We start from the raw sequence: 22,331 nt of genomic DNA on the forward strand, positions 1-22,331 counted from the left end.
AATGGAGAGCATACAGATTGACCTGCAGCACCTTCTGCCTGCTTACACACTTGCTCTAGATAGTTTCAGAAATACAGTTGTGCTGAAGCTTGGGAATCAGCTGAGCCTATAAATGGGAAAAGCCCCCAGACACTGGAATCAGCCTCAAACAAATGGCTTGAGAACGTGGCATGCCTCTTGGGTCTCTAAATTCTGCTCATGTTCAAACGTTGAACCTGAAAATCTCTTGCTCTTCAGGTTTCCTGAGTGCTTCAGTGTCTTTCTTTGCTTCCCGGGTCACCATGTGGCAGCAGCTTGGGGCACAGTGAGACTCAGCAACCTGGCCAGAGGGTGCCTGTGCAGCTTGCCAAGAGCAACGCCAAGCCCTCCACCGAGCCTGCATCATTCCTGGGGCTCTGGTCCTTGCTCCATTCTGGCTTCCTACCTTAAGCAAGTCTCTCCTTTTCAGTTTCCCCAGTTATAAAATAGGACTGGCAGAGTATCCACCTACTACCCCAGCAGGCTTGAAAGCTCAACTCAATTCACCTGTGCATGTAAAAAAACTTCGAGTCACAGGAAAGGATGATGCTAGGAAAGGAAAAATGCCATTTAATGTTCTGCAACAGGTCTAGGAAAAGTGCCTAACACTCAACAATACGGTCCTTAATTATTAAATCTTTGGTGAGAACTAGGCAAAACAGTCAAGCTGCAGTGTGAGTGTATCTGTGGATTGAGAAGGAGATAAGGATTTCCCTGACATGTCTGAGTGGAGGCAGGAGATGCTCCTCCCTCAGCTTTCTCTTGCTGCACAAGTAGATGCAGTTTCTTCTTGTTCAGGCTCAGGGTGGGTAAGTGTGAGGGTAAGGAGCAGGAAGGCTGGCTGAGTAGCTCCTCATTTCTCAGGAGGAGAAGGTTTCACCATCACAGAGCTGATGGGCTCAGGCAGAGCTGCAAGCAGTGCAGATGTTCATGGGCTGTAGGATCACAAAGGAAGCGAATCTCTGAGGCTGGAGCTTACTCTGTTCTGCTGGTGTTTTACTTATCTCTGGATTTCCCAGCTCTGCTGAAATCCCTGCTTGCGTAGTGATGATTTAATTTCAGAAACCCCTCCAGATCCCAGCCAAATCTTGCCCTTAGGAGCACATATTAACAGGGAAAGTTCAGTATGGCTTTTGCCGTGAAAGATGCAGGGAGCCCGTTTTTCTAAGTGCTGGGGCACATTGATAAGCCAGCAACTGTGCCAGTCCCCCCAGCTCGTTCCTGCACCAGGCACTGCCTTGCGGGCACGAGGGGGTCTCACCGAGTTCAGCAGGTTGGCACGGCCTGGCCCAAGGGCTATGTCTGCAGTCTGCAAATGGGGGATCCTCTTCAGACCCAGGTGGTAATTAATTAGTAATATTAATTAATAATATTAATAAATTAATGGCGTTTATTAATGCAATTATCTTTGATTGGATTTGCCAGTAGATTGAAGGGGCGGGAAGGGGTCTCTGGAGCTCTGTGACAGCCAGGTTACAGCATGATAAGAACATAAAGGCTGATGTAGAGACAGCAGGATCGTATTAAAAGGTGTCCAAAACTAGTTCTGCCTTTTTACCTCTCCATCACTTCCTATACCCTTCCCTCATGCTTGGACCCTGAGGACCACATTGTAAAGTACGGGTCCTTTCATGGACCCCTGTCCCTCTGCCCCTTCAGGTGCAGGGAACAATTCATTTTGCACCTCACAAGGACTGGCTTCACTGGCCATGGGCAGCCCTGGACCCTGCTCTGATAACCATGGCAGTACATTATTATCTTGGGCAAACTGAATGCCAAGAAGGGAGGAGGGGAGGGGAGAGAGAGAGAGTTTGTGTTTTGTCTAAAACATAATTAGCTTTCTTTCACTGCACGTGTTAGCCGAAAGAGCCTCACTTCACTAAATGTTCTTCTCTGCTGTGTATCTCATTTGGGCACTTGTTTGGAAGGAGACAGAGAATACCCCGAGTATTTAAGTCTTACAGAAGTAACTCATTTTGTTCAGGGTGACGTCTTGTTGGCTTCCGGCTGTTTCAGAAAGTGTACCGCATACATATTTCTCTTTAACCTTCTTTTTATCTCATCAAGACAAGATCAAGGGTTACTTATATAGCACAATAATATCAGCCACAGGCTGCGTCAGAAACTTTCCAGCATAGTAACTAAAGATACGTATATGTATGTTTTAGCCATTAAGGAGAAAACCCTGCCAGAATGCATTATCTTATTTTTGGATACGGAACTGCAAGCACAAAACTAAGCTTCATAGTGCTGCAAAATAACCATCAAGGGTCAGAAGGATTTCCATAACTGAGTTGAGCAATGGGCCATCCAGGCTACTTGCAAAGCTGCTGCAGTGGCCAAAATAGAGTACTGTGCATAAAACATGAAGTCTTTGGGGCTCTAAATTAGTTCTTTCATTGGGAAAGCAGCTCAGAGCTAGCTTATGCCATACAAAAGGAGCACAACGGCATGATCTATCCCTAAAGCAGTGGTGATTTATAGTAACATAGGGCTAAACTCAAGACACCTCATCCATCATTTTTTCACTACAACCCAGTGGGCAGAGCATAGGACGATGAATCTGGCAAATCACTGTGCCTTGATTTCCATGTGAAATGGGACAGCAACAGAGATTTCAATTAGGAAACATGCCGAAATTGTAATGAAGGCAGGAATGACAGCTGTATGTGCTGTTCGGCATGTGCTGGTGGCTGTGTTCTGCAAAGCAGTTCGGTTTATCTTTACCTGAAGGTGAGTGATTTTGATTGTCCCTGGGTTTTAGCGCTCAGCGTAGGAACTGTGTGTGTGTGTGCTTTGGCTGGGGCGGTGAGGCTGCTGTTCAGCACCCACGAGGGTGGCGCAGCCTGGGATGCAGGGGAGCGTGTGATGCAGGCGAGCAGCAGTTTTGCAAGAGCAGCTACTCGCCAGGAGCAAGGCACTTAGGAGAACAGCAAGCTCGATGGCAGTAAAAGGCAATCAGAATATTGGTTCCTTTTACATACATATAAGCCTGAAGCTGTAACAAACCCAGTGTTTCCTAAAACTGGTGGAACATTGTTAGGCTGTTTATCAGGCTGGGAGACACAAAGGCATTTCAGATTAAAAGGAGTTTCAAAGCATCAAGGCTTACCTCTCTATTGAAAACGTGCAGATCTATACCATGTTATGTATCATGTAGTCACATACATTTTGTAAATACGCATTGTCTGGCTGTGTGGGACATATTCATCCTAGATGTAAGTGTGGAAAGCAGCAGAGCTACATCAGAGATGAATTTGCCCAATTACAAGTGATAAAATCAGCCATTGTTCAGGGCACAGCAGAGAGCATGATGCTCACTTGCTGAGGGCTCGCTAGGGAGGCGCCTGGCGGGGAAAACCACCACATAACAAAACCCAAACCCTTTCTTTGTACAAGCAAATTCAGTTCTCTAATTGCTTTTTTTTCCTTTTTTTTTTTTTTTTTTTTTTTTTTTTTTTTGTCCCAGACAGCGTAACTGAAGTCAAGACAGACATTTACGTGACGAGTTTCGGCCCTGTCTCGGACACAGATATGGTAGGTGCCACTGGCTGGGATGGCTCTTCTCCTGCAGCTGCAGCAGATGTGTCCCACCCTTGCCCCCAATCTGGGCAAAAGTGGGATTTTCCTAAATAGCAAGAACACAAGCAAGCATCCTAGCTGCCTCTCTGGGCAAGAGTGCACCTCATCATCTTCTCACAGGCCAGGGGAGCTCAGTGTGGGTGGTAGACAGGGATTGTTTCTCACGTGTGTTTGGGCTTTTAGAAACCAACTGGTAATGCAGCCTTGGAGGGGGTCAATGCCTTTGCACCACTCAAGCACACTGCAGGCTTTAGGGTCTTCTTCTTTCCTGCAAGTGCAACCTAATGAAATGGGGAGAACTGCCCATGGGACCAAGACCTGGTCATGGCATGTTCCACCCGTTACATGCCTTGAGAAACTCCCTCACTGCAGCCAGCTATCCTTGACCCGACTGTGCATGGAGGAAGGAGGGTGCTCCCTGGGAAGAGCAGAGGATGCCAGGATCCAGTTTGTTTTGGTGGTAGTGCTGGAAGAGAAGAGTTCACCATCAAACTGTCCTTATTGCTTGAACCCAAAGGGAGACAAAAGAGAAAAAAGAAAAAGAGTGAACTGATTGCAATATTTTGACATGTACAGGGAAAATTATTAATGAAAAGGCCTGAGGTCTGAATTTAGGCTTGTATTCCCACAACAGTTTGTCTTCTAATTAAAACAGGACTGTGGAGCATAATTAATAGTGAGCTTTCTCAACAGCATTTCTTGCAGCTCATATTCCACACACGCCCAGGCACACAGAGAAGAGTTGGCTATTGATGGTTGCTCAACATTTCAAGGGTGCCACATGAGGACAGTCATGTATTCAGGACTGAGACCCTCCTGCACATCCAGTCCCAGAGGTGACCTGATGCTGGCATAGCCCAGGCTAGCAGTGAGCAGTCCCAGTCTTGGAGGGAACCCACTTCAGGAGCAGGAGCAAGACATTGCTCTCACCAGCTTGGTCAGGCAGGAGCAATGTCCTGTGGCTCTTGCAGCCCCACTGGAGCTGGGAGGGTTTCATTTGCTGTGCTGACATGCCCATGAACATCTCTTCTGCTGCCCCACTGACAGTCCTATGCTAGCAAGCAGAGGAGTTGGGGGAGAATAAAATCTCTGTTTCGTTGAGGTGCTAGCCCCTTCACGCAGCCCCATGTTTCTTTGGAAAGACCACTCCCTCCAGGGTTAGAAGTTAACTTGGTATCAGCGTAGCCAAGAGTATTAATCTCATCTGAGTTCTCTCTCTATCTCGCTTGCTTTCCTACCGCAGTGGAGACCCGTAATATATTCAGCATCTTAGCCCTTGGGGAGTATCTGATAATTACTTCCAAGGTGGAGCATATTTGATTAAGGGAGTGTGTATAATGAACTGTGAAGAAGAAATATGAGGTATTGAAAAGAGGAAGGTATTCTCTGCAATGTGATTTGACAAAATGAATTTAAAATTAGGAAGACAGTTAAAGAATAGTAAATTATTTCCTCTTCACGTGCTTTAGTTCCATGTATTTTACAAATGCATAGCCAATGTGTTTTAGCGTGCTGTTCTGGTGCTAAATGCACTCAGAAACGTGAGAGAGAAAAACCCTGTCTCCTTGGGAAGTGTGGGGAGAGCCTGCTTTTCTGAGGTGGTTCCTTTCATCTCTGGAGTGGGGAAGCCCCTCCTTCCCAGCTTGCATCCACAACCATTAGTCATTGCGATGGAAAGCTGCTCCTGTGCATCTTGATGCAGACAGAGACTGTAATTATGATGATGGAGGAGAGGCAGGTAAAGCTGCTATGGAGAGCGGAGGAGAGCAGCTGGTTACAAAGTGTGGAGGAGGACATGTAGACCTTTTCCCTGAGATGCTCCAAGGGGCTTCTAATATCTCTTTCAGTTTGGTTTGGAAAGTAGAGCCCGATAGGACCTGACATATGCCTGAATCTTTGGTAGTGAGCTCTTGCAGCTTTGCCTCAGTCCCCAGAGGGGAAAAAAAAAAGTTCAAAGGAGTTTTATGCTTTGGCAGATGGACTCTGGAGAGACTCAGCCTTAATGGTTTTGGTCACTTCTATAAGTAGGGAAGAGCATAACATAGAAGTAAGCGTGCTCCTTGGAAAGGGTGGCTTGGGAATGATGCTGTCATGGAAAGAAGTATAGAAAAGAGGCGAAGAATCTGAACATGATTTCTCTTTTCTTTGGGAATGATTCCTTAGCATAAAAGAAGAAAAAGAGGACCTGGGAAGCTGTTATGAAAGTTTTGCTTCTTTCTTTGGGTTTTTTTGATAGGAACAGGGAGTCCTGAATAAGGTAGCTTTTCTCCTGAGAAGGACTTTTCCCAAACCTACCTCCTGGGACTGCACACTGGCTCATTCCTTTGTTTCATCCCTTTACTGAGCTTAAAACCGCAAACTAAACATCTGTTCCACAAAGGGGCAGAATATCTTGTACAGGGCAAGGCCTGTGGGAACATAGTATCTTCTTTTCCCTTCCCCCAGCCAGGCTCCAGAAACACATTTGAGCAGGAGCGGTTCTGTGGCCAGGGACTGGGGATGAATTTCTTTACCAAGATGCTTTCATTCAGCTGCCATCTGCTGCGAAACCTGTAGGAATTTCTGTGACCTATAGGAAACTGATGCACAGCAGCTTTTACATGCTGCTAAGAAGAGCTGCAGGAAAGAAATCACTCACAATGATAAGTTTAGTTGGTTCTGCAGCCTCCAGGAACCCATAAATAAAGACTATGAGTCTGCAACGGCAAGGGAAGAACAGCTGGGACAGACAGCTTTTCCAAAGCCCCCGTCTCTCTCTGAAAGTCTTGTGAGCTAATGAGATCCTTCATTAGCAAGAGGAGGTGTGTGTTGTAGAGGTGAGCAGTGATGCAGCTCATGCTGATGGGCTGAAGACTTCCCCTCAAGTGACATGGACCCTCACAGGACACGGGGTGGCTCAGGTCACAAGGAACAGCAATCCCTTATGCCAGGCACCGGGCAGATTGATCGATTTTTGCCTTGAGGTGACTGTGGAGCTGTAGCACCTTGGCTGCTTGGTCAAGTGGTTTCTGAGGCTGCATGCACCGAGCAAGGAGCTGGCCCTGACTGCAGGGTTCCAAAGAGATGACTTCTAATTGCCCCAACTGGAATTATGCCTAGGAAATGGGTTTCTACACGAGCTGAAAGGACAAAAAAAAAAAAAAAAAAAAAAAAAAGGATAAATAGGGAAAAGAAGAAAAAGAAAAGAAAGTCACAGAATCTTGTAATGCAAGTTTGTGAAGTCCTTGATTCAATGATTTTCTAGAGTTAGCCTGGGGAACAAAATAACATTAAGACAATGTCATGAAACTTTCTTTCCTTTCTTCTTCTTTTTTTTTTTTTTTTTTTTTTTTTTTTTTTTTTTTTATGAACAGGGGTATAATTGCCAGTATCCTGGCCAAATTCCATCTCCAGGAACTTTATTTTGCCTTTTTCAATTCCTGTCTAGCTACACACAATGGTTCCTTCCCCTGAAACATCTGGCTAAAGGTGGTGGTGCAGCAGGGCTACATGAAGGCTGGACACTGTAGGCTGTATTGCAGCTTGTCTACAGTGGTCAGAAACACTGAAAGTAAATTTTGGTGTCATATGTAAGTCATACAAGACAGGGTAAATTCCCTCTGTCCTCCACAGATTTCTCCACTGCCGTTAATCTCTACTTCTTGTTGCTTCATGTCAACCAAGATGTGCCAAAACACAGTATGCTTAATGACCAAAGATATTTGCCGTTTCTTGAAGTGACTTGTTTGCAATGAAGAGCTGAGTGAAGCAACTTACTTTTCTCTCCTTTCTCCACAAAGGAGTATACTATTGATGTCTTTTTCCGGCAATCCTGGAGAGATGAAAGGCTGAAGTTTGATGGTCCCATGAAAATACTTCCCCTGAACAACCTGCTGGCCAGTAAGATCTGGACTCCTGATACCTTCTTCCACAATGGGAAGAAATCTGTCGCCCATAACATGACAACACCCAACAAGTTGCTGCGCCTGGTAGACAATGGCACCCTCCTGTACACCATGAGGTAAGTCTGTGTCTCCTGGGCCATGGTCTTCCAGGTCCCTATACGCATGCTGGCAAGGATGGGACCTCAGGGTACGTTACAGCAGGGTTTGTGCCAACTTCCACTGGCTCTGTTAGTGCACCTGAGTCTCACCCTGCTGCTTTCCCTGCCACCCTTGTTTCCTACCTATATAGCATCACTGATCCTCAACTTAAGCACATTCTTACAGGTAGCTTTTTTCTCATCATTCCTGTTGATTTTTTTTTTCTTTTATGTGATGAAGTAGAAGTGTTGGGATCTATAGTTTGTGGAGTTGGTGTGCCACCCGACTTATTTTTGTTCCTGACCTCTGATGGGATATGAAGTCAGGTTTCCAGTATTGGTAGGGGGCAACATTAGGATGGGAGAATTTGTTACTCTCCAGCAGCTTGAGAACAGATCTAAATTTGTTCAAGATGTTACACCAGAGCTGTTTGAAACATTTAATGAGCCCAAGCTTGCTTGTGAGAACAATGGCGGTCTTTTTGCTACTTCATGGAATCAGAAATCCAAATCTGTGTAATCAATGCCTATCTTTAGGGGAAAACATCAACAGCTTATTAAAAATTGTGGTTTGGAGGTGCCTGGTTTGGCGAGGCCATTGGAAGCTCTCAGTTTAGCCCAGCCCGTCAGTTGAGCTCTCAGTGGGAGCCCCAAACACAAGGTAGCCCTGCAGCGTGAGGCCCCAGGCAGTGATACAGCCTGTGCAACCCTGCTGTGGGGTCCTCCTAAAACACAAGTTGCTGTTGGGGAACCACGCTTGGGCAGTCGTCTCTGGATTTCTCACGAACAGCCATGGTGCATACATTTATCACTGAGCTGCAACAGGGGGAGAGCATGAAGAGAAATACCTTTAGGTTAATTGTATGTTCATTCCAGAACTATTCAGATATTCCTGTATGCTTGTAAGCTATTCACCCATGCAAATAATGTTTGCCACCTGGGCTGAATGTACTAATGCGCCTTGTGAGGTAAATGGGTTTATAAATGAAACAAGCTACTCATAGATGCACAAGAAAGGTATTGAGTTAGTTTTGGAAAGGTGTAAATTTTTGTTTTCAAAAATTATTTTCTCTGCTTTCATCTTCAAGCTGATCCTAACTAGTAACAGGCTTCATTGTGGATTCTGTGTGCTGAGATGCTGCACTTTGACCTCTGTTTTTTGAGGACCAGACAGAATTTCATCTCTTCATAGTTAAGCTGCCTGTGAACCTACATAGTGTCAGCAAGTTTTACAGCCTACATTGATAAACAATGCTTTGCTTTTGCGCAGCAGTTCTCAAATATGAACTAATCCTGCCAGTGCCCTGGGGGTTTAGGTCTCCACACATCAGCGATCTCACGTTACTGAGGCAGATGGGGTAAATGAAGGGAGAAGCCCAACTTGACTTCAGGGCTCAGTTCTGCTCCTGGCTCTCTGACCTGCATGTTGATGACTAACATTCCCTGGGTTTGTATCATTGACTTGTAAAGTATTACAGGAGCTACTGGCATAAGACAGCAAAAAAGGACTCAATTTCAGGGCTTTTATATCATTTCACTTCTTTATTCAGCAAACAGCCATTAGCTTCAGCAAGTTTTGTGTGACTGAGAAAGTACTGGATTTCCTTTTCCGTTTAGGGCTGGGCAGGTGCCAGGATGGAAGCATCACAAGGTTCTTGGGAACGAGCTTCTTGAAGAAAATGGAGTCATAGGATTTTTAAAATAAATTCAACACAACCTTCAGTTTAGATCTCTCCCAAAGAAGGAGGAGGTGAAGGAGAGTCTGAACCTCTCTTTGCGTATGCTCCTGCCCCCCTTAAACGTACCCCTAAGGCTTTGTAAGAGGTAAAGAGCCCACTCAGAGATACTCAAAGGTTGAGGGCCATATATGAGACCTTTTGTCATGTGTTTTATTGCATAGTACCAGGAGCTGTAGTCCATGGAGATCTTTTCCTTACTCAGTACAGATTGCTGCTGTGCAGATGTGTGTGAAGCTCTCCTGGTGGGGCTCTGGACAGTATTGGACCAGTCTGATGCTGGAGATGCAGTTAGAGCTGGCCAGATGGCTATCTGCAAGGCACTGCTCCCTGCGCAGGACAGTGTGTCAGGGGTGAAGCAGGGCTTCTTTGGGTTTGCAGTTCAACACAACCAGGATGGGATGTCTGTCCTGGTGCGTTTGATGATTGCCCCTCTTCCTGATGCTGAAGGAAACACCTGCTCAGGGCCATGCAGGGTCTTTTGAGTGAGAGCTCAGAAAGAAAGATGCAAGGGCACAGACTGTATGACCAGGATTGTGCATCAGTGTCAAGCCCAGAGACCAAGTGCTACCTGGCTCTGCCACTCACAGGCACTCACACCTCAACTCCACAGTAAAATCATGATGATCACCTTCTCTTGTTAAGTGCTTTGAAACCTCCTCCCAGAAAAGGGCTGGAAAGAGACTCATGTTTTACGTCAAGTGGCACACTCACTGTTCTCCCCCATGCCCAGTGGCATGCACGTGTGTCCTTCTCAAAGCAGGACCATGAAGCCAATCTGAGCCCCACACAGCTGACATCTGGCAAAGTGCAAATCCCAAAGAGGCACGCTCTGTCCTGCTAACTAGGGACTGAGTTTGGACCTCCACCAGACTTCCCCCAGACTGGCAGGACAGGCCAGGTGATCCTTTGCAGGCTCAGTCTGGACTGGTACATTGCCATGCAGTTGGACTCCTGAAATATATCCTGCTCCTTTACCTTGTACCAGCAAATATCCTTGAGGGATCGGTTCTGCTGATCTGCAATTAGAGGCATGTCTCTTGCTATTTATCCTGCTGTGAAAGCCAACTTCTCTTAGTCAAGGCTTACATTTATAGATGAAGTTGCTCTGGTGGAACAGCAACTCTGACACAGGCATCCAGCAAAATTACACCTGTGTGACAATATTTATAGCTCCTGGAGAGAGCCTCTTTATCACTGACCTGAGCTTCAAGGAGTTGCACACCAGCTGTAGCTGAGTGTCCAGAGATTTCCTTTAGTCATGGCACAGCCTCCTCATGGACTGATGGAACATCACAGTGCAAACATCTGATCACTGACTCAAGCCTTGACACCTGGGTGACAAGATGGCCTTTGCAACCGCAGCACAAAATTGCATTTCTCTATTCCCCTCCTTCGGGCTGCTGAGGAAAGGACAGGATTAACAATCCCTCTGCCTCTTCCCTGCTACTCCAACTGCCTTAGAGGGCATGGGAAACATAGTTTTATTACGTACCCCTGCCTCTGCAGTCTTGTTTGTGGAGCTCCTACAAGATGCAAGTAGTTGTCAAAAGCCCGGGTAGGGCCTCAAAGCTCTGGTATCAGACCTGAATACAACAAACTGGGAATTGTGTGTGGATTTACATAAGGTACAGACAAAAAACTCAGCTGCTGCAGCAATCTCTGGATGTATTCCCTGCCTCAAATTGTGTGTGGGACATAGATGACGTTCTGGTTCTTCCTGGCCTTGAAGCATATGAAAACACTGAAAGCTTAATGCTGTGCCAATGCTATTCAACTTTGTGAACCTCTTCAAAGAGCTCTCCTGCTCTTCACATGGACTGTCAGAGTGGCACGTTGAGGCTTTGTGGTTATCGTCAGAGTGGTTCCCAAACAATATGTGTTCAAGTTATGAAGTTAAAGGATGTTTTCTTTAATTACCAAGCTGACGCATTCAGCTGCGTGCCCAAAGGCTTTGCCTCAAGAACCTGTATTGCTAAAGACAACGTGAAGTCCTTAGCAGCAGTGCAGGAGCACTTGGGAAGGACGGTCAGTAAACCCCTCGCTTAGGCAGAGGCAGAACAGGAGGGAAAGCCGAGTACAATGGCACCCAGGTCACGTGCAGCCCTGCCGTAGCTGTTGAACCCCACATAACAAGCCCTGTACCTACTGCAGCATGCTCAGGGGTTTGAGCTTCCCGGGCTCCTTTTTCAAATCACAGAGCTCTGCAGTGTCTCTCCCAGCAAAGGCTTTGGGTTGTCTTTACTGCCTGGTTTTTTTAAGCCCCAGGCAACTTGTGAGAGCTATAGGCTGAAACTTGCAGAACCCTTCCACTTGATGGAGGTACAACTGTCATTCTTCTTTCTGCAACAGCAGCAGCTGGGACATCCCAGCACCAGCTCCTCTGGGTAGTACAGACTGGCAGCGATTTGGCTGCATCCCACATCAGGGCTGATCCTAGAAAACAGCATAAATGGACCCAAGCAGACCAAAGCTAGACTGCTAAACACCCAAGCGGAAGAACAGATGAGATGAGATTTGCACAGCCTGCTTTTCCCTGCCTTACAGATTCCGGGGTGGATCCAAAGGCAGAAATGATCTGTTTTCCAGCTTGGCTTTGTGCGGGCAGACTTTTGTAAGGAAGCTGTCCCAGGAGGGAGAAACTTTCAGAGATCGCCTTATCTCGCTGCTTTTCTGCCATCATGGGCTGAAATCTCCAGGGGCTGGGGGAGGATGCAAAGTGAATTCAGTGCTTTCAGATCCAGCACAAGGATCCTAGAAGCAATTTGGCTTTCAAGCTCAAACCCCAGCAATTAAACCTAACCTAGATTCTCACACAGCCTAAACCGTAAACACTATCTGACCTGACTGTGGTTATTAATGAATCTCCTAGAGGAGAAATCGGGACAAAACTCAAGAATATCCCTGGCATAAACAAAGTCTGTTCTGCTGTGCAGGGTGCTGTCATGTTTTTGTACCACACATATACCAAGGGATTATTACATTTGCATGCCAGAAATTGGACTGAGACTCTTGCTCATCCTGCAGCACGATGCAGGTAACGACAGGGGCTCTAATGACACATCAAAGGCTTTGCTAAGCTCTTGGTAACCATGAGAACGAAGCTGAAGTGGTTTGTTGTACCGTCAGCCCTGGGAGAGGTATGTTTAGCCTGATTCATGCTTCTTGCCATTGTGTTGAGCAGTTCAAAGGACTTCCCATGACTTTAAAGAGAAAAACATGGTTTCTGTCCTGGATGTTCCACTTTTGGTGCCATTGCACCAGCAAAGTAAAGAGAACATGAGGACTTTGGGGGTTGATTGCAAGACAGTTCTGCACAAGTTATTGCTAGCGCCTGGGACAGATGACCCAAAGGATACAACAGCTGGATTATGTGGTTACTGGCAGCTTGACTATTTTTCACATGCTGTTTGGGTTTTATAATGACATTTCAGGGCTCAGATGTCTGGACCTGAACAGGGCATCAGAGCAATGAAACAAACCTCTGTGGCTAGCTGGCCATAAGCTCCCTTGTACGGGGTAAGGGGCAAAGACGAGAATTTCTGCAACAGGCTTTTTTACCCAGATGCTGCAGAGGCAGTGATAATCGTCTGGAAAGCAAGGTACATTCCTCTTAGTTTGACATTTTGATGTTTCATTAGGCAAAGCATATGGTGCTGAGGAGTCCTTCACCAGCAACAGGAGGTGGCAGGGAAGCCAGCGGGGGGGGCGGGCAGTGGAAGGGGAATGTGGGCAGTCTCCTGAGCGGTGATTGATTCCACAGCTCACCTAAGTACCTCTGCTAATTAGTGCTCTAAAAGATGAGTGTATGCAAGAAAGGCTGCGGGAGGGAGGTGAAAGATGGTCAGGGGATGCAAGGGGCAGAGGGGTGAGCAGGAGTGAGCAGCAGTGCACGCACTCTCGTCCTGGGGAGAGCATCTCGGGGAGCCAGCATACCCCAGCGTGTGTAGGGGCAAAGGGAAGAGGTTTCAGGCAAGGGAGAACAACTAGGAGGGGGAATGCTTCTATTTCTTCCCCCTTCAGCAGGGAAGCTGGCTACCTTTGTGTCTTACCTGTGAAAGTGCTGACTTCTGGCTGGCTGAAGTTGCTGAACCAGACTCTTCTCACTGGAATGATGTGACACGTTCTTTTTTATTTAATTTCAGGAGACTTAAAAGCTCCTTCAGTTGTAGGTGGAGATGTGGCAGATTAGGTTGCTTTTTCAGTGGTTTGTTGATGGATTTATTGTGTTGTTGTTTACTGGCTCAGCTAATAAAACACACTTTAGATTTAAAATGTGACTGCTGCATTCCCACACACCTATGGAGTCATCCAGCATCCTTATAAGTTCTCTCTTTCCCTTGACAGCACTTGCTCTTGTTGGCCATGGCCTGGAGAGGGCAGGAGGGTATGGCCAAAGCCAGCTTGTGCCCAGCTGGTCTCTGCTGCCATCCTGGCTCGCTCTGAGGCTCTTTCTGGCTGCTCTACATGGCGCTCGGCCACCGGACCCACAATGTGCAGTCCTTTGAGTCATTCAGCCTTATTGATAGTGGCTGTTGATCACAGCCAAGAAGCAAACAGTACAGTGGATGAAAAAGGCCTTTCTGGGTTTTTTTAGAGAGTTCAGGATACATCAGAAGGAAAGCACTGATCAGATGAGAGGTCCTTTGGGAAAGCCGACTTTGGGAACACCCAGCTAAGAGCCTTTTGAAATAATTAGTGAAGCCAACAGAGGAATAGGAAGGTAAAAAGGAAGTTTTGTGTGGCCTGATGAGGGAGACAGGGGAAATACATCAACGCTTCTTCACACAAGTGACAGTGACAAATATAAGAAGCAAAAAGTCCATTGCAGTTGGAAAGGACACAGAAAGAATTGAATGGTAAGATATCTGTGAGGACATGCTTGACAAGCTTGCTAACCATTAAGCTCCCCAAGTGAATTTTTAGCTGACAGAAGAAAGCATCACAAAAGAAACAGAACAGGAGGAGCAAGGCTGTCAAGTTTAAATCTTGCTGCTAGGTTTTCATACCTGCTTCTTGAAATCCTAATCTTCATCCAGATTATAAAAGAGAGACATCAGAGCTAGTGAGTAATTTGTTTGTGGTGACCTTTGAGTGTCCAGAAGAAAATCATTCCAATGATGTGCTCAGTATCACTGTCAGTCTTTCCATTGACTTCAATGACTCTTGGTTGAAGTCCTAGAGAACAGGTCTTCTCTCTTGTGTAAAACAGGTACTTTCAGTCCAAAGAAGAGATCAGCAAGTCAGAAAGAGTGATTTGTTTCCAAGGAAGTTACATTGGCCACACAGTGGTTCTTGGGTTGGCTGTGAAAGCCAAGCTGGGGCCAGACATAATGCAAGCAGGACAGTCATCATCACCTCTTTGTCAGCAGAATGATTATTATGGGACATAGTGGTCACTGTCCACGTGCCTGGCTTCAGAAAGGATTGGCAGACTCAGTGTAGAAAAGGTCCTTGGTCTCTGGTGCACAGTTGTGTCTGGATACCTTGTCTGAATCATGGAAGCCATAAGCCATCAGCTGCTGGGAGACAACAGTGAGGTGTAGCTTGCTCTGAATTCACCCCAGTTTCATACTTCTCCCTAAGTATCCACTGGCCTCCTCTACTGGAAGTGGAGTCAGCCTGCACAGACCCAATAAACCCGCTGTGATTAACCTGGCTGAGTCTGGAGCCTTGCATCAGCCACGGGTGGGCTGTGAGCCCTTGGGACCCAGCAGGGAATGGTGACTCAACAGCCAGCCTCTTCAGTGCAATCAGTCCCCGTGGGGCGTGTAGGGACCATGTCCTGCTGATGCTGAATAGCTGAGAGCTGTTTGGTAGGACCAAAGTTGTCCTGATTGTGGGAATTGCTTTTATAGGGGGGTTTCTGTCTGTGTCGTAGCTCGTGGTGCAGATGTGCCCAGTGGAGACAGGACAGTGGTACATGGCACTGAACAACAGCAGAAATGAGTATGTGCTGCTGTTGCATTAAGGAGCAGGGAGGTACCGCTGAAACACTGTGGGGCTGGGGTCAGAAGGTCTGCAGGAAACTCACCGCTTTCCTTTGCTAGCTCGTACAAGAATATGGGGTAGACTTCCCCACGGTGCAGGCTGCTCTGCGGCATGTAACCCTAAGTGGCCTCACCTTCCAGCCGTTCCCAAAGGCTGGGTTAACTGGGATTTAAACCCCTGCTGTGGGTGCTGCAGGGGCTGCAGGTCACGCAGGAGAGTTTTGGCCATCCAACCCTAGCCCGCTGAAGTTACAGCAGCTTCCAGCTCTGCTCCTCCGCTTCTTGATTTAATGCCTCTGCCTGTCTCTCGGGGGATGCCAGCTTTCCTAGAACCTCTAAAACAAGCAGATGAGGCTGGACGTGGGTCTGAAATCGTGAGGTTCATTTCCTCACCCAGCAGAGCAAAATTCACAGCCAGCAGAGAGTTTCTAGCGCAGCCTGGGCTGCCCTTGCAGCCGGTACAGAGCAGCTGTGCGAGAATTTGCTGCTGCTCCATCCCTCGCTTGCGCTGGTGTCCGCCTGCCACAGCACCATCTGCCGCCTGCAGCCACCATCGCTGCGGCCTCGGAGATCCCCTGCGCCCCCGAGCCACGCTGATTCTGCTTTGTTTCCCCCACAGGGGTGAAGTGCTTCGTTTCCTACCAATTTTTTTTTTTTGGCAAATTTAAAAAGCAGTCTCTTTTTTTTTTTTTTTTTTTTTTTGGTAGAGCTATTTAAGGTTTGTCCACCTGAAAGAAATAATAACCTTTATTTTTCTTTTCTTTTCTTTCCTTTTTTTTTTTTATTGGCTTTTAGTAAACAAAATCTGAACCCTTTTTTTTTTCCCCAGGGTTTGTTTTGCATTTGACTAATCCTTAATATTTTCTATGAAGAATAACTTGAACATTTTTCCAGCTGAAGGAAAATATCTCAATAGAAGCTTTCCACTGTGCCTCTTCACCTGAGTTTTTCACAAGCCACATTTCAGCCTTAGGTCTGTTTTAGGTCTTAGGTCTGCTTGCCCTTTGCATCCACCTGTTGCTCCTGTCATAGTTTATTCATGATTTTGCTGAGCCATCAGAAGTGCGTCCTTTTTTCTACAAATAGTTCCTTCAGACAAGATTGTATTAGACGCCTCCTGGGAGGCTGTGTGTCCTGGCTCCCCCTCCTAGGCTACAAGCTTTGCAATACTTCAGGAAGGAACATGAGTTTCGAGCTACCTTTTTTATTAGAGCCTTTTATAATGGATGTTTTTATGCCTGGCCCCACATTCTGCAGCACACTGCTTTTATGGTTGTGCCTCCCTCACAAAACCACTTCCTGACAAGGTATCCTACTGGGATTTGGTGGATGCATAAAGCACAACAGTTGTCTTGCACCCACCCACACAGCCCCAGGACATGCAGTTCTACATCTGCCCGCAGGATCCTCTGCAGTGCCAGCAGGGAGGGGAGAGCTGGGGAAGCTGGGATGAGGTGCTCCACGTGCACGGGGCTGTGTTGTACCCTGGTGCAACACCTGCGCCTTCATGGCTCTGACTGACTTCGTTCAGCAAGCCTAGCAGGGCTGTGGCCTCCTGACGGAACAATCTGCCAGCCCTCAGCTCCTTCCAGACCACGGGAAGAAAAGGCCATGTTCCCTGGAAGCCCTTTCCCTCTGCTTTCCAGCATGGTCCATGAGATGTCCCCTGGCCCCAGGCATTAATGAGCTCTTTGTGCACAGTGCATAAGCAAACAGAAGTCCTGGGCTTTGGCAGATTTTCTGATCACACTGAGTGGATAAAGATGAACTCAGTCAATAGGGTTGAGTTTATACAATGGGAAAGGTTGCCAGATCTCTGTGCCTGCTGTTCTCTCCACAGCTGATGGCCTTCTGCCCAGAGACCTAGAGGTTAGTGATCACATTGAGGCCTTTGTCGCCTTTGATGGATGCAGGGCAAAGACACGGTGACAGAAGGGCCAGGTGGGAGCCTCTGCAGCCATGTGTTTCTGATCATGCCCTGTGTTTTGTCTTGTAGGCTAACGATTCACGCAGAGTGCCCCATGCACCTGGAGGACTTCCCAATGGATGTGCATGCTTGCCCGCTGAAATTTGGGAGCTGTAAGTACCCTGATCAGCCTCTGAAAGGAGGTGGGTACAGAGCTAAAGAATAGTCCTTTATGTGGCTAGTGTTTTCCAGTATTCTAGCAACAGCGTTATTAATTATTGCTAATGGTAATGTCACCAAGAACATGTTTCTGGTATCTTATACATGCAATTCCTGCCGTCATCAGAAATGGGCAGCAAGCAAATCTGTGGTCAATTCCGGCTCACAGGACGGGTTAGACACCGATAGTTTTGCTGTAAGTTTATTAGGGAAGTGGGAAGAGCAGTGGAAAGGCCCTCCCTGCCTTCAGTGGGTTGTGCTGCCTCAGTAGGACCAGCATTGGTGGAAAACTCAGAGATGCTTTTCCTTCATCACAAGATGATCCTGGGTGGACAGATTTGTGAAGATATCGGTGGTGTCTGCTGCTAGGTGTCCTGTCCAGCATCCCTGCATCACTCCGGCCAGTCTGGGGAGAACCTGAAATCTCTGGTTGCTCTGGCTCCATGCTCTGATGCAGATTATAAACCCCTTGCTTTTCTTCAGTCTGTCAGGCAGGCTGCTCTCAAGTAAAAGGCTTGGGAACTCTGGGAATCTCAGTTCCAACACTCAAGGGTCCTGGTTTAGGGAAAATTTGCAGGCTTCTGGGGAGCTGAAAACTGCTCCCAGCCTCCCAGGCTTGCAACTGCTCATCTGCCTGGGCTTCCCATAACCTGCCTAGAAACAAGTTCCCTCTGCTCTCCCATATGCAAGTTAAATTTGTTTTGCTTTTGTTCCTAAAGTGAGTGGGAACCAAATTCCAAGCCACTGGTTCACCATAATGTGGAAATAAATTTCCTAGTCCCACTCCACCTGGAGTCTCCTCCAGGTCCAAAAAACTGAGCACCACTCACAGAGACTGACTGTGTTAGGTGGAAGAGTTACCCACCTCCAACTAAAGAATAAGCCCTCACCAGAAATCCCTCTTTTGGACTCTAAGAAAACCGAGAAGTCACAACCTTTCTGAACTGATAACTTCCTTCCTGTAGCCATTTGTGAGTCAACTAAGGAGAAAGTTGAAAAGTTTGATTGACACCAGAAGAAATCATGTTTATCATGTGCATCTGCTCCTCTGCTTCATGACAAAATGCATCCATGAAACTGGATTATTCAAAACTACTAAAATAAAGTTATTTCTTAGGCAGCACCTAATTAAATGTAGAACTCATTGCCACAAGACATCACAAAGGCCAATAAAATAGCAAGCCTTAGAGAAGGATGAATTATTAATGTTAATTGACCTTGTGAGGAGGGATATAAAATCTCATACCTCAGGCCTAAACTGTGGGATTATTACAAGACTTGCAGGAAGGCAGATTAGTCCACATCTAATTGCTATAATGTTTGTTAGTGGGGAAAAGAGATTAATGTGCACATTTCTGCTGGAACACCCTTTGGGGTTCTTCTGAATATTTTTACTGATTTGGCCTGTGAACGATGAGAGTTGTGACACAAGCAGCTCAGGAGCTGCCCCTGATTAACATTAATATGGCTCTTTCTAAAGCACCCCATCCACGTAGCATCTGAGCTCACCTCTCCTGTGTTGGAGTAGGATTAAACCAGTGTTTGCACCAAAAAAGCCATCAACAGCTGGAAGCTGCTCATTTGCAAGAAGCTTAGAGTGGGTCAGATTTATAAGTAGCAGGACAATGCCAGGGCCTGTTCAAAGGACAGCCAGATTTGCCTCAGTGACCACCTTCCAGTGATCCCCATAACCTGAAAGGCTCGTCAGTGGCCTTCCGGCCCTGTGCCACCATGGCAGCCACCCGAAGGGGAAGGCAGCGAGCTTGCAGAGGGAATAAGGGCATCAGGCATTTCAGATAGCTTCAGCTGCCCACCTGCATCATTGCTTGGACCAAGTGCAGTGAAGGTGATGGCTTTACCTATCACCATGCTCCCTAGAAGGTGGATATACACAGCAGAGAACAGTTTCTAAGCTAGTCATAGGACAATTGTACCACAGCTGTCTGAGACCAGGCTTGCAGAAGATGTTGCTGAAGTGACCAGCTCCATGAAATGCCAGAGCTGTCCTTGTTTGGATTGGACTAGACTGCGTTGCAAGTGAGGCGTTGAGCAGAACCAGAACAGCTTCATGGCATTAAACATGTTCCAAGCATCCATGCCACGCCTACGTGACACCAGATACGCTTCTGTCCCAGACAACCAGATATGTAGACAGCTGCGTTTTCAGGGATGATGGCAATGAAAATGTGGGCAAGTTTCCTTTGTAGACTAACGGTGGGTGAACCAAGACCGTTACAGCAGAAGGTGCTGCCCATCAAGGTGGAAGAGCACTGGCAGGGCTGTACAAAGCTAAGCTTGAAGGAGGATGGAGGTTTCTAGAAGCATGTTGAGAGCTGGAAGGAGGGGTTGGAAAAGCAGAGTGTTGCATATCGGATGAGAGGTGCCAGCCTGCATCAGAAGTGCTTAAGCAGCATGCTGGTGTGCTGCGAGGCGTTGGCTGATCATCAAAACCACCCCTCTCATTTTGCACAGCTCCTGCTTAGTATTTGACATGTTTGCCAAAACCTTTGGTGCAGGGGTAACCATGGTTGTTTTAAAAAGATCAGAGAAATATGGTTGTCTCAGGACACAATCTTCCACAAAGCAGGAGCTGAGACGTATCTGTAGTAGACCTGACCCATTGCTTAACCTGACCCCAGCCAAAGAATGCCTTAATGTCTTACTAGGAGAAGCTGGTGGTAAAAATTAATTAAAAGCTTGTTTTAGTGAACCTTGCTCTTGCCTAAAAAACTGGTATAATGTGTGTATGCACGGGAAGCTTGGGCATTATGGGGAGAGGCAGCTCCTAGCAGAGTCTGGAGAGACTCCATAGGACTGGCAAAACCAAGAGCATGCAGGTTCTGTTGGGAGAGGGAGTGACTATGAGGACAAGGAGTGGTTTGGCCACAAAGGCTTGTGAAGGTGATGGTGACTGCGTGTGCTCAAGAGAGGTGTTTGCATATGGGGAGCTGGGCAGGTGGGACAGAGAGGGGAACTCAGAAGTTCCTGGAATGATGCAGTCCAGCAGCACTTGCCTGCTGTTTCTCTTGCAATGTGCGGGAAGGCTTTCCTCAGCACTGCCCTCCCCCACTGCCCGGTGGATTGGCCTGGAGGCTGGCAAACACAGGGTCATGCAGGGGAAAAAGCACCTTGGTGGGAAGGCACACCACCTCTAAAGCTGAGAGGCTTGGAGAAGGTTGCTTCTGAGTGAGGGTAAATATTTTTGACATTTTCTCCTTAGCCTAAAATTCAACCCCATGGCATTTAGCCTTCCTCACCAGCTGCTGCCAGCATGACTTTCCCGGTCCCTGGCATGGCAGGGCTGTGGCCATCCCGCTGCCCCAGCAGCCTGCTGGTCTGGATGCCTTCCTATCTTGTCTCTGCTTGGAGCCAGCCCTTGCAGAGTCAGCATGTCAAGGGGACAGCGTGTCTCTCAACGACAGTGCTCTGCCCCCTCTTCCAGCTCCCTTCCGAAAACCCCAGCTCTCTTTTGCTCAGTTGATTTAACAGTTGCTGAACTGCCTTGGTCTCTGGCCATGCTCGGCTGTGCTCAGCCATGTGGCTCTGAGGAATGCACAGCAGGGATTAATTTGGCTACAGGCTAATTTTGGTATATCTTAGGTCAGGCAGAAGCACAAACCTCATTCTTCTTTCTCCTCCGCAGATGCCTACACAAAGACAGAGGTGATCTATACCTGGACACTGGGGAAGGATAAATCAGTGGAAGTAGCGAAGGGTGGATCTCGCCTGAACCAGTATGACCTGCTGGGCCATGTTGTTGGGACAGAGATGGTTCGTTCCAGCACAGGTACTTGTGGGACCACGATGCTGTGCATGGGCTGAGCACACTGTCAGACGAGAGGAACCCATGGGCTTTAAACGCCAGGAATTGGCATAATTATAGAGGCAGTACCTGTGGGCAGTGAGCACCACAGTACTTCCCAAGCCACATGCTTTTGGAGGATATGGCTGGGGACATCTGGAGCAGTCACCCAGCAACAGTTTAATTTTTTGTGGTTTCCACTGGAAGACCCTTATTGCCATACCCTCTAGAAAACTGATTTCAAGCATCTAAAAATTATCTGTTGTGTGGGAAAATTGCCCCACCTTGCCCAGCTGGTTCTTGGTACTGTGGGTTCATTTGTCTTGGATCCTTTTCCAGTCCCTCAGGAGAGCATTGCGGGCAGGGGAGGTGAATGCAACATAATGTTCAAGTGTGATTTTCACTGCATCTGCTTACACAAATATTATCACAGCTAATAGAAGATTATCCCAAACAAATGTTTCCTCTGATTAATGACCAATATTAATCATCTTTGTCTCCCATCTGCTGCTCCTCCCTTCCCTTCTGAATCCAGGTACTGATAGCTTCTGTTATTTCGTGTGTCTCTCTCTTCCTTTTTTCATTCTTTTTTTTTTTTCTTCTGTATGCACCAGTAATTCTCTCATTTGAGGATATTTCCTCTCTGATGCACTTGATTTTAATAGTGTCTGTCTGTAACAACTTATATCACCTCCCTTGGGGAAATGTGGGGAGTCCAGGGAACTAAATGTCATAATATCTGGCCCATCTCTCTACTTCAGTTGTTGTAAAAATGTCCAGATGAATAACCTGAAGTGGGAAGAAAGACGCTAAAGGCTCCTGTGTATAATGATTTAGCAAGGCCATGCTCACAACAAAAAGGCACAATAATCCAAAAAAATATTCAAAGCTTTGAGTGGAGGAATAGGGCATTGAGGGAAAACAGGGACAGCTCTTTCTTTGGTTTACAGCCCAGACCTTTAACGACAGAACTTGCCCTGATTTTTGAGACGGTTACAGTGTGAGGAAAGGTGGATTATTTTCAGGATTGTCTGAGAAAATAAAATCCTTTGTCCAG

At 47.0% G+C, this 22,331-nt stretch overlaps 1 protein-coding gene across 1 annotated transcript in view; it reads left to right on the forward strand.

The window, feature by feature from the left end:
• GABRA3 (gamma-aminobutyric acid type A receptor subunit alpha3) overlaps positions 1–22,331 on the forward strand; it is a 68,622-nt gene that overhangs the window by 34,827 nt on the left and 11,464 nt on the right. The window contains exons 4-7 of the mRNA XM_055818233.1: positions 3,488–3,555; positions 7,380–7,600; positions 17,344–17,426; positions 21,116–21,259. Of these exons, the coding sequence (XP_055674208.1) occupies positions 3,488–3,555; positions 7,380–7,600; positions 17,344–17,426; positions 21,116–21,259 (516 nt within the window). The remainder of the gene's footprint in view (positions 1–3,487; positions 3,556–7,379; positions 7,601–17,343; positions 17,427–21,115; positions 21,260–22,331) is intronic.

Source organism: Falco peregrinus, chromosome 13, assembly GCF_023634155.1.
Source record: "Falco peregrinus isolate bFalPer1 chromosome 13, bFalPer1.pri, whole genome shotgun sequence".
Classification (NCBI taxonomy): Eukaryota; Metazoa; Chordata; class Aves; order Falconiformes; family Falconidae; genus Falco; species Falco peregrinus.